The 11,367-nt window shown below is 36.5% G+C and overlaps 1 protein-coding gene across 3 annotated transcripts; it reads right to left on the bottom strand.

The window, feature by feature from the left end:
- Positions 1 to 394: 394 nt before the first annotated feature.
- Positions 395 to 10,966, bottom strand: LOC310718060 (uncharacterized protein). 3 transcript variants are annotated; one of them, XM_083526585.1, is made up of 13 exons: positions 10,847 to 10,966; positions 8,854 to 8,973; positions 8,061 to 8,164; positions 7,833 to 7,961; positions 6,714 to 6,914; positions 6,051 to 6,216; positions 5,687 to 5,870; positions 5,031 to 5,113; positions 4,575 to 4,922; positions 3,694 to 3,840; positions 3,528 to 3,577; positions 1,534 to 1,754; positions 395 to 1,390 (listed from the first exon to the last, which is right to left on the bottom strand). In XM_083526585.1, exons 3-13 carry the CDS (start codon positions 8,118 to 8,120, stop codon positions 805 to 807), a joined length of 2,175 nt encoding a protein of 724 aa, XP_083382711.1. In that variant the 5' UTR covers positions 8,121 to 8,164; positions 8,854 to 8,973; positions 10,847 to 10,966; the 3' UTR covers positions 395 to 804. The 3 variants fall into 3 exon arrangements, with proteins under 3 accessions (XP_083382711.1, XP_083382709.1, XP_083382710.1); XM_083526583.1 differs by lacking the exons at positions 8,854 to 8,973; positions 10,847 to 10,966 and adding an exon at positions 4,224 to 4,403 and having other exon boundaries at positions 677 to 1,390; positions 8,061 to 8,200; XM_083526584.1 differs by lacking the exons at positions 8,854 to 8,973; positions 10,847 to 10,966 and adding an exon at positions 4,224 to 4,403 and having other exon boundaries at positions 677 to 1,390; positions 4,572 to 4,922; positions 8,067 to 8,200.
- Between the last annotated feature and the right edge of the window lie 401 nt (positions 10,967 to 11,367).

The following is an 11,367-nucleotide window of genomic DNA, read 5'->3' as shown; positions in this document are numbered from 1 at the left end:
AATGTGTATTTTGTATCAGTATTATCTTATTGTATGTGGACATCCTTTTGCAGTTATTGCTTATTGTACTCAAAAGCAATTCATCAAAGCCCTTTTTCTAGAACCAGTGGCTCTGGACAAACAGGAAGGATCCCCCTGGTATTTGGTTCATAAACTGGTGAAGTTGTAAAGTGACACAATGAAACAGCTGGTAATGATGACACTTCACAGCTGGACCCTATCCAAGAACACTGGCCACCAGGTACTGTAGGAATACACAGGAGACAGCAGTCTATCACAAGGACCCATGTGGAAACATTTTGAATACTGTAGTCTTTCACAATAATTATAATAGTCAGAACACCTACTGGTATGATTTAGGAAGGTGAGAGGAAACTGGAATACTGTACATATTAATATAACAGTTTGATTTTATTATTAAATTGCTAGCTTGAAAGCCTCTTCATCTTAATATTTTAGGACAATAAAATAAATACAGACCTTAATGATGTCACTAAATCACTAGCTTTACTTATATATAATTTCAGTGTTGTAGTATTACAGACAAGTGAATAACTTCAAAGACATAATAATTCAAGATTCCAACTGAGAGGGCCTCAAGAACCCCACTCAAGAGCTGTGACATAGGCCAAGTTTATAATGAACAGCCAAGCAGATAGAACTCTGAATAAGGCAATTCATTTAAAATTGTTGGAGGCCACCCACCCACAGATCACAAAGTTACTCAGCTTCCTATTTTGGTGAGGTTTGGAATCCATTTTTTTCACAGTTTGCCTTCTGGCATTTATAGTGCAATTTTTGAATCTAAGCATTTAAAGTAGTATGTACATCACTAGTCTTTACCACTTCCTGAAATTTGCTCATCAGTGCTGTACTGATGTAGTTGTCCTCTAAGCTTAAGTGTTTAAGACAACATTGGCTCCTGGAGACAGCCTCAAAGAGAGCATTTCCTCCAACTTCACCGAAATTATTATGATCCAAGTCTATTTTCTGCAAGCTTTCATTGATTTGCAGTGCCTCAGCAAATAGTTTGACCCCTTGGTCTCCCAGGCTGTTCTCATCTAGAATTATGTGGGTTAGTTTATTGTTTACCCTCAGACTTTCAAAAAAGACATACCAGGCCTCCATACTAGAACAACACGATTGGGCCAGGCCCAGGTATTCCAACTTGGAGTGATACCTCATAAAAGTGCCTAATACTCTCAGGCCCTCACTGCCAATGCCATTTCCACCCAAGTCCAGCTCTATGAGTTCAAAGCTTGTCACAGAGAAGTAAAATTGCTTTGGAAATAATGGTAATCTTGATGCTGCTGCTGTTTTCTCTTGAAGCTCAACTATACCACTAAGCAGCATCTGAACTCCTGCATCACCTAGATGATTTCCAAACAACCTTCACAGAAAAAAAGAGGTTATTAATAATCATAGGGTAATTCAAAAGACTTCTAATAATATACTAGTTCAAATTCTTTACAATATTATCTAATTCAGCTGCAGTGAGTTTGACAGGGTAGGTCAGTTTATTTGCTAACTTACAATAATCCCTTGATCTCGGATTTGGCCTGTAGAAGGTCCAGTAGTACATGAACGCCTGGAGGACCAATATGGTTAAGATTGAGGTTGACCATTGTGACCTCAGATAGACTATTCTTCAGTTCAGCTACAAAACTCCTTAGCAGTTCATCTGTCACTCCTGTATTTCTCAGCACAAGCTCCACCTCATCTGATGTATTTAACACCTCCATCATGGCATCCAGCTGCAGTAAATGTATAGAAACACATTTATCATTTATGTGACTTTTTGAAAATGTCAGTGATTCTACAATATGAATTAAAACAGACAGAACTGCTGCAATGTACTACATAAAATGAGTAGAGGTTTAGTTCTACCAAATATTGCAGAAATAATGTAATAACTTGTGTAATATCTCTTCGCTTACATAGAAATGTAATAATTAATGATAATATTGTGGTAATTATTAGTTGAGCTTATTGATTGAGCTTATTAATTGGCTTGAATAAAAAAAAAAATTCTGCCTCCATTTTCATTCAATGAAAAGCAGGTTGCCTGATCAATTGTGTATTTTCTAATTGTGGGGACTGTCAAAAGAAAATGGCCAAATTTCTAGTAGCTGATAGTAAGGTTACAGTAGAACAAATAGCATCTCTTTGCAAAAAGGTGAGCAGAAAAGCATCAGAATGCACAAAGTGGATCACTATAAAGGACCACCTTATGACTACTGATGGCTAATTAATGTGAATGCTAGGTGAATGATGATGAATAATACCAGAGTAATACCATAGTACATTTTTAAGTCAAATTCCTGTTACTTTATATAGTTGCTTATGCAGCATGAACATATATTAATTTCGGTTGAGGCCCAGGTTAACAACGACCGCCACAGGTATCATTAGCTAACAGGGTATTGGTGGAAATTGGGCTACTGTTGGCCAAAGGAGAAGAAGAAGAAGAAGAGTAAGACTTCTACAGAGACAGCAGGGAAAGGAGAAGTGGAGGAGAGTGGAGGTTCGGGTTGGTACTTTAAATATAGGTACTATGACTGGTAAAGGGACAGAGGTAGCTGATGTGATGGCATGGAGAAAGGTAGACATGTTGTGTGTTCAGGAGACCAAGTGGTAAAGGAGTTAGGCAAGGAACATTGGAAGTGTGTTTAAACTGTTTTACCATGGTGTGGACGAAAAAAGAAATGGTGTAGGGGTGATCCAGAAGGAATTCAGTAAGAGTGTGGAGAAGGTAAAGAGGTTGATGAATGTGATGCTGGAAGTTGCAGAGGTGCAGTGGGTTGTGAGATGGGGGAGAAGGAAAAAAATCTGAGCGACCTCTAACAGAAGCAGCCGACAGAAGAAGAAGCTTGAACATGTATTCATCCCTTTCTAAATAATAAAAAAAAAATACAGATCACTGGGCCTGCTTTATTTACCAAGCTGTTCAGATAAATAGCTATTGGTTTATTTCATTCAAAAGTAGACCTGCTAAGTGCCAGGAAACTTTGCCTCTGAGGCCTATGCATGGTCATTATTTTCATTTTGGCCACATACACCATGTCTGCTATAAATAATAGCAATAAAACTTGGTTGAGCAAAGCAAAAACTTTGTAATGATTTAATGAAACATGCTGAATTGCAAAGCATGGATTGACTTTGCTTTTAAAAACAGAATCTTGTTTTTTTTTTTTTTATGTGCCTATTGTCTCACATTTAATTTTATACCTTCAGTAAAGTAATCTCCCTTATATTTAAATTGACTATGCAGATTCAAATTTTTTTTTATAAACAGCACTCAGAGAAATGCAGTATAAATGTGCTGGATCATTTTTAAGGTATTCAAACGAAGCCATCAATACTATTTTCTTACCTAATACCCTTGCTTTTATTTAAACTCAATCCTGAGTAGATCTGAGCTAGACATAGGCTTTAATTTAGTTTAATTCCACATGGTTCTACAGTTTTTTGCAATTTATATACCATTTTAATTTTAGATTTATGCATGCTATGACAATTGAACCAACCTTTTTTTGCAGTTCTTGTTTTTTCTCCAATGCTTCAGTCTCTTGGATCTCTAAAAAAAAAGTTTATGGTTAAATAATGACACTAGTGTAACATACAAATGTGCATCTGACAAAACTTTTTGTTTTCACACATGGAATTTGTGTGTGTTGAGTTTGTTATACTAACCTTGGGTTTTTAGATCAGTACTGGGCTTCTCTGACTTTAAATGAGCAGCATTGTTCTCACTCTCTTCGCTGAGTTCTAGCTCGGTAGCTGAGTCATTTGGACGGGGAACCACAGTAAGCTGCTCTCTGAGCTTATTCCTCTCAAACTCTTAAAATAGGTAAAAACAGGTTGGATTTTACAGCATAATTAGAATAGAATAGCATGATTCATTCAGTAGGATCTTAAACTAAAACAGCAGTCTTAAAATCCTTTAAAATATTATTTTCTTACAAATAATTTAAAGAACAGCCCTATGTTACAGTAGTCTATATTTGGCAATAAACTTTTCTGGGAAGAGCCAAAGATTTTAAACATCTTCTTGGCATATTTTCAAGCTACCTTGAAGTGTGATGCTGCATTAAAAAGCACTTTGTTTGTACAAAGAGCTTTTTTTTTTAAAGTTTGTAAAAGTTACTCAGTGGGAATCACATCAAATGACTCAACTGGAACATTGTCTATGTGTAAATTAAGCCACAGTTTTTTTTACTTACTGTTTGCTTTGAACCATTTCTGTTGTTCTAGGCCTGATTCCAGACCAGCGCTCATTTCAACACATTCTTCATAGAAGTCTCTCAGTCTATCCCCATTTCTGCTTTTGCCATTTGATTCCCGAGGAACTAGCGTTTTCTTTCCAATTTGCTTACTCAGAGCTTCTTTGTCCTGTAATAATTCTTGAAAAAGAACAACTGCCCATAACTCTTTATTTTCTTTAGTTTTATCAAATGAATATAGTATTTACTTTTGGAGTGGGTGAAAGTTTTCAAAGAAACAATTAGGTGCCAAATGGCTTTGTCTTTTTTTACAATTACAATGACCTGAGTTAAAAATAAAATATTTACCACCTGGGACTTTGTCTTCGTTGCTGGCCTTTGGCTTGTCTTTTCCATGTTCCTTTACATTGATTGATTTTTCCAGAATAGGTATTTGACTATTCAAAAGAGTTGAATTGGTTTCATCCTTTCTAGTGTCTCTTTTGTTTTGAGATGCCTCAGAGCCCTTGCTCTCTTTTTGCTGGACATAACGTTTATTTTGTCTCTTGGATCTTTTTTTGTCTGTCATGCAGTCATTCATATCTTCACTGTCTGTTAGCACCTTGCTGGAATCTTTGGAAAGCTTTCTTGTTCTCTGTACAAATCTTTCCATTCCAACAGGGATGAACAAAGGGGAAGAACGACAAGACTCCATATCACCTAGAAATTATATAAAACATTCAATTTAATGCAGGTTTTATGCACTCAGTGACCCTGTTTTCATAGGTGGAAAACTGGTAATGTTCATTTAAATGCAATTTCTCCAACCTTCATGAGATTTGAGGGTGTGGATACTGTGATGAATTATATCTTCTGGCTCACTGCCAATACCATGTCTAGAATTTACACACCTAGAAGAAGAGGGGGGGGGGAGGGGATGCTGTCACATATCATACTTCAATGTAGCTAATTTATTTATTTAGCTCAATTCTAATTTTACGTTCAACACCAACTAATTCATCTTACCTTAGTTAAACTCAGATCAACTGAAAATCAATTCAACTTCAACATCAGTTTAAGCATAAATAACTTAATAACAACAAAATAACTACTTTGACATCAGTACAAATCTACCTTTTTAGCTGAACTTTACCTCAGCCTGAACTTAACTTCAGGATTAATAAAACTTAAATAACTTAAATGTATACCAATTCAACTCAACACGACCTCAACAATAAAAAGCTGAGTTCCATTCAACTCAAGTTAAATTTCCTTTAATGTTTGACTTAGTTAACTTAAATTTACTGTGTACAAAAAAACCCCCAAAAGTTTAATACAGAGAAAAGGAATACTAGAGTGCAGAACATAACATTACATACTGTAGTAATGATTGACCTTAGTGTAAGAATTGTTCCAAAGGGCAGAATCTTACATTCACAGAGTATTATGGCAAAACTACAATTTACAGAGGACAGAGGACCTACTTATAGCACGGTTTCCCACCACTCAGTCTGGTCAGTCTGAAACAGCTCTTGCGGCCTTGCTGAAAGCCAGGGCTGTAACGATACTCACAGCATGAGCTTATTCTACTGGCAATTATTCCATTGACGTAGAACGTGACACTGAATGGGTAGCCAAGGTGCCTCTGAGAAATGAACTGGAACTGCTCTGTAGATGACATTGTAATTTATGGTCAATCACAATTATGATGAAGAACATTAGGGAAAATGGGCAATCAATTTGGTCCCCCATGCCAGCTATGAAAGTAAGCTATGTCTCAAAACTTTTGGAATTAGTGAATTTTTTTTACTTTCTGGCTCCATGGTGTGCAGTGTCTAATGTTATTACCTCCAGGCTGAACAGATCCTTTAAAGACGCAAATGTTCTCTCCTCCACATTTCTGCTGGAGCACTTTCATTTCATCCTGGGTGGTTCCAAGCTTCCCATGGCCCAGGTATAGCATTGTCACTAAGACATTGGACTTCCTGGACTCTTTTTTTTCCTTTAGATAATTCTTATTGGACATAACAAAACAAAAAAAAAAAGAAAAAAGAAGATTTTAATGTTAAAGCAAAAACTCTTTGAAAAACTAATTTCACTCTTATGTATGGGACAATACAGAAATTAAAGTTGCAATTTGTAATTATTAAAAAAATTCTGGATCCATATATAGATTTGAAATAATGCGGTGGACTGGGATCCAATATAGATTGTAATTGCTCCAGTGATCCACTGCAACCATGACCAGGATAAATCAGCAGCTGATGAATGAAAAATGATGAATAAATGCATATACAGCAATCACACCATGCAATATATCTGTACTGTGAATCTATTTAGGCTTTTTTAAAATTTTATTATTAACCTTGGAATAAGAGCTTATCATGTGTCTAATCACAATAAACACAAACATAGAGGTATATCTTAGCACTGACTTGGGTTCATTGCATTAGTGATAATTTGTGTATCTATGTCAGTGCTAAAACGAAATGTTGCAAGATGTTTCTTCACCGTTTTAGTACTGGAGTCTGAGACTTTTTTTTGGGAGATGACAGTGCAGGTGGATCTGCGGCGTCTGCTACTGTACATATATGGACAGGAATGACTGAGATTTTCTTTCGCTGCTTGTAGGTTTGTTATCTTTTTTGTGATGGCTGGCAGGTAAACATCAGTCAGATGGGCGCCATTCACCTGCTGGCTCAGTTTCCTGGGCTGTGATGGACAAAAAAATTAAATAAAATGGCTGTAAAAATCACTCAGAGCCAAAAAAGGATGATTTATTTATATATTAAACCACAATACTACAGGTTTTACATATATGGTGAATAAAAATCTTGTGTGTGTAGGTAATACATGGGCTTACAGTTTATTTAATGATGTAAAATAGTAATAGACCTTTTATAAAGGAAAAATAAATAAAGAATTATATAATAGTAATAGACTTTATATGAAGCTAAAGAAACCATTGTTTAGTCTGTAGTCATGGAAAATGATAGACTATATATGGGACTATATAAAAAATCAATACTAGCCCTATTCCATTTCGGATATAATATGGAATACTGGAATATGTTTTGTATTCAAGGGTTTTGAAACATGTGCTGTGCAACTGTTGCTGTCATGTTCACTGTTCTTGGTACTGTATGTGTTGTAGGAACAAATAGAAACAAGAAATGCTTCCCAGACTTCTTAATATTTTCTTGATGTGACAACCAGCATTTTCTTTTGCTTTACTACTTAAAAAAACTTGGTGAGGTCATTATTATTTTAAGCAACAACAGGAAAATAACTATTTCGAAACTACCATGTGCAGTACTTTAATTAATTAAAAACAGTTGGTCTTTTTTGCTGTGGTATCACACCAGGGTTTATCACAGCATCACATCATTTATTACCATCTTGTTAAAACACACCTCATTATGCTTTAATGTTTATGTAACACCTAACCTGTTATCATCCAACACAAACAGCAGAGATACGAAATTCCAATGGGCAATTCATAAAAAAATCCAAATGCATTGTAAGATAACAGTATGAACAGTATGAAAATATATATTCAGTGAGTGCCAACTGACTAGGCATTGTCGATGAGAAATTTAATGTGATTTTTAAATTAGAATTAAAATATACCTTGTGAACCTCAATAGCATTGGGTCCATTTAGCAGAACGAGACTGCCTTTGCTGGAGATAACACTATCCAAGGCCAGTCTGTGGAAGTATGTTGGTGTCCTCTTTTCTGTTCTACTTTGGTTAAAGGTCTGTAATAGAAAGAAATGTTATGCAGCCTTTAATAGACTCATTCTCTCTTTTAAATGAAAGTACTTCTTCAAATTACTCAGGGTATACATTTTATTTACACTGACTTGGGCTCCCTTTCCTTTATCAAACAGCTCATGGACACTCTGGCTGTGTCTCATGATGCACCCAGTGACTGCTTTTGGGCACTTTTCTTTCAAATCTGCTGTAAAAAATGAAAAAAGCAAACGTTTAGGGTTGGTCATTTATATGGGGTAATTAAAAGATCACAACAGTGACGATTGTTCAGAGAGAATAAAAGCCGATCTGCTCCATTTTAATTCCTCCATGACTAATGGATAAGAAGTCTGTGAAACACGATAGCATTCTAAGTCCAGTGTCACGTCATCTGGTGGGCACGAAGGCAAGGAAGCAGCCAAAATTCAGAAGAAACGCATTACATAATGGATGTACAACTACCGAGCACTGAACGCTTGCTTCTAAGACACAAATGAAGATCATCAGATTCTAATTACACTTTTTGACACTGTTTATATTCATAGTATTTAGATTTATCTTGTTTACATTTTTATTATCCACAGTACCCTTTACTGTAGTTACCTAAAGCCATTTTGTAATGACATTTGTAAAGTCGATTGTCAAACAACGTCACAATTTTATTCTCTTTTTTTGGATGGGATGCATTCCAGACAAAATATTGTTTGTATAAATAATTACTGCTTGTTTCATCTAATAATAAATAGTCTATTTAAGTATTTCAGTAATAGTCTAGTATATTACTCAACAAGCGTGAGAAAATGTATCCTACCTGCTAGTATTTTTTAGAGACAAAAGAGTAATCCAGTGCTGTCGTAATGATGTGATCTTTCATCTCCTTGTTGAGCCTTCACTTACCGCTCTAGTGTCATGCCAAGGTGATATCTGAGGAGCTTTCAGCGTTGATGCCTGCTCTTGGCGCACTGCCCTGGTCTCTCATTAATGGATAATGGGCTTGAACTGGCTGCTTGTAACTATCTGAGAAAAAAAAAAGCTCTATATCCTTAGTCTCAGTTATGTTCTACAGTTGCTACACAGCATGGTTACTGGTGGGACATGTGCATGCTCCATGGATTTCTTTGCTGTTTATCACATCTCCATGGAAATATTTCTCTACATTCTGCTTTTGTAAGCTCACTTTAGGGATACTTAATTTCATTCACTATATCCACTGTGTCTATACACTGTTAGCATTAGAAAATCTTGCAAAGTATCCAAAATATTCATCCACACAGACCCTGCTTTCACGCTGTGTTAGGCTGAAGTGGCCAAAGTTCTCCTACTCTTTTAATAATCTTCACAGCTGATTGAGTGCAGGCAATATGAAATAAAATAAGGGTGTTTTGGGTTTGTTTTTCCGATTCATTTGGGAATTTTTGTTAATCATAATACTGATTCATGGTACAAGTACACTATATAAACAAAAGTATTGGGACACCTGATCTTTCCTGCAATATGTGGTTCTTCTCCAAAATGTTACCACAACGCTAGAGGCACACAATTGCGTAGAATGTCTTTGGTACAAAATACATTTTTTTAAAGTGAGCTCCGTAAAGATATTGTTTACATGGCTTAATTTGCCTGCTATAGAGCTTTGATCTCCCGACTGAACACCTTTGGGATGAATTGGAACATTGACTGCACCCCAGGTCTTCCCATGCTACATCGGTACCTGATGAACACAAATGTCCACATGCACGCTCCAAAATCTAGTGGAGCATGTTCCTAAAAGAGTGGAGGGATTTATACACTAAAAGCAAATTGGGACTAAATGTGGAATGCAATGCTCAAAAAAAAGAAAGCACATACCATACTTATGAACAGGCAGTGGCGGGCCGTGCATTTGGTACCTGGGCCATCAGTGAGGACTTACCCGACTTAATCCACCTCTTAATACCACCACTATCACGTCGCAATTATAGAAACCATCAATACTATACAAAAACGCAATATAACAACACGTGGCATTACAGAGAGAGAGGAATTTAGCATATTGAAGGTGAATACCAATTTACAAAAGCAAGAAACCCAGTTAAGACTCCAAACCTCTACACTAGAACCTCAACTGTGCCTCCAGCATCATCTGGAGCAGTTCATAATCAATATTTGTCTAATAACATGACAAAAACAAACATTTAAATAAAATACAACCTACTCACCAGAGATGCAGACTCATAATTTGCACCGCTCCTCAGAGGCTGTAAGACAGTGGTACCGCTCATATTCACTGGTCTGAAAGTCGTAAACAAACCCTTTCCCAGGCTGAGACACGCTAGGTAGCTTCAATTCTTGAAAATAGATGTTCGAAACCAAATCAATTTCTCTTCCTCCGTAGGCATAAAAAAGTCTAACTCAGATGTGTTATTATGTGCGCTTCAGACATGTTTTACCAGTCAAAATAGACTGTAACAGTTTCCCTCTGACCAAGGAAAAATGCTATCTGGCCCTGAACAGCATCAGGTAATTTCTTAAGGAGACTATGGTAAAAAGGCCAGCAGTACAGACTTTGAAGGTCCTGGGCAGATAAGATCGACATGGCAGCACAAAGAGGCTGAAATCTTATTGGACAAAAAATCTAACATCCACATACATGTACTTGAAGCAGTGCAGCTGAAAGAAACGCTACGAAATGAAGATAAACTTTTGGGAATAAATTAATGCAATTTCATAGAACAAATATTAAAATTTAGGTTGTAAAGGTAGGTCAGTGCTTCTTATAGTCTTTTGGCAATATAGTGTATATGCAATACTAAAACATGTATGAATACTATGTTATAAAATGTTGCTCTGATCTTTGAGATTTCAGTTTTCATTAAAGATCTCAGAGGACATTTCATGCGGCTAAACCAACTTTGGAACAAGAGGGGGTGCTAGAGATCCAGTTTTGTCGGCTGCTGGGTTTGTTGGATGAAATCCCCTTTATCGTCCCCACCAAACTGTCTTCTTGGCTTTGTGCTGCACATAGTTATCTTTCCAAGTATATCCAGCTCAATAAATGAAACCCAGCCACTGTGAAAATTTCACCCACACTGAAAAACAGTTTGAGGTCAAATGACACACTTGTTTACTGTACTGCAAACTGCGTCAGTCCTAGGGAAATTTTTATATATACTAAATATGAAACACTGAGTCACTCTAGACAGGTTCAACTGTTCTCCTTCTTTCATTTTTACACAACCTTAAGGGACTTCAACCTTCACCCACAAATGTGTATAATGAGTGTGATTTCTGTGGGTGCTTTTAGGCCAATGCTCAAATTGTGGTTCACTACCATCCATGCTAACACTAATGGAATTTTGCATGGTGCAATTTCCTGTTCAACATGAGGCCTGTGCTATATTCTAAACATTGTAGGGGTCAGTGTTTTCAGGA

The sequence above is a fragment of the Silurus aristotelis genome (assembly GCF_946808225.1).
Source record: "Silurus aristotelis genome assembly, chromosome: 23".
NCBI classification, from domain to species: Eukaryota; Metazoa; Chordata; class Actinopteri; order Siluriformes; family Siluridae; genus Silurus; species Silurus aristotelis.
Note: the sequence above shows the minus strand (reverse complement) of the source record. Positions and strands in the feature narration are given on the sequence as shown.

Excerpts from the sequence above, each read along its gene's own strand:
- LOC310718060 (XM_083526583.1), bottom strand. The coding sequence starts at position 8,120 with ATGAGACACAGCCAGAGTGTCCATGAGCTGTTTGATAAAGGAAAGGGA. Across the intron at positions 6,915-7,832 it reads ATGCTATTGAGGTTCACAAG|CCCAGGAAACTGAGCCAGCA; the intron begins GTATATTTTAAT and ends TGTCCATCACAG. Across the intron at positions 4,404-4,574 it reads CAACGAAGACAAAGTCCCAG|AATTATTACAGGACAAAGAA; the intron begins GTGGTAAATATT and ends TTCTTTTTCAAG.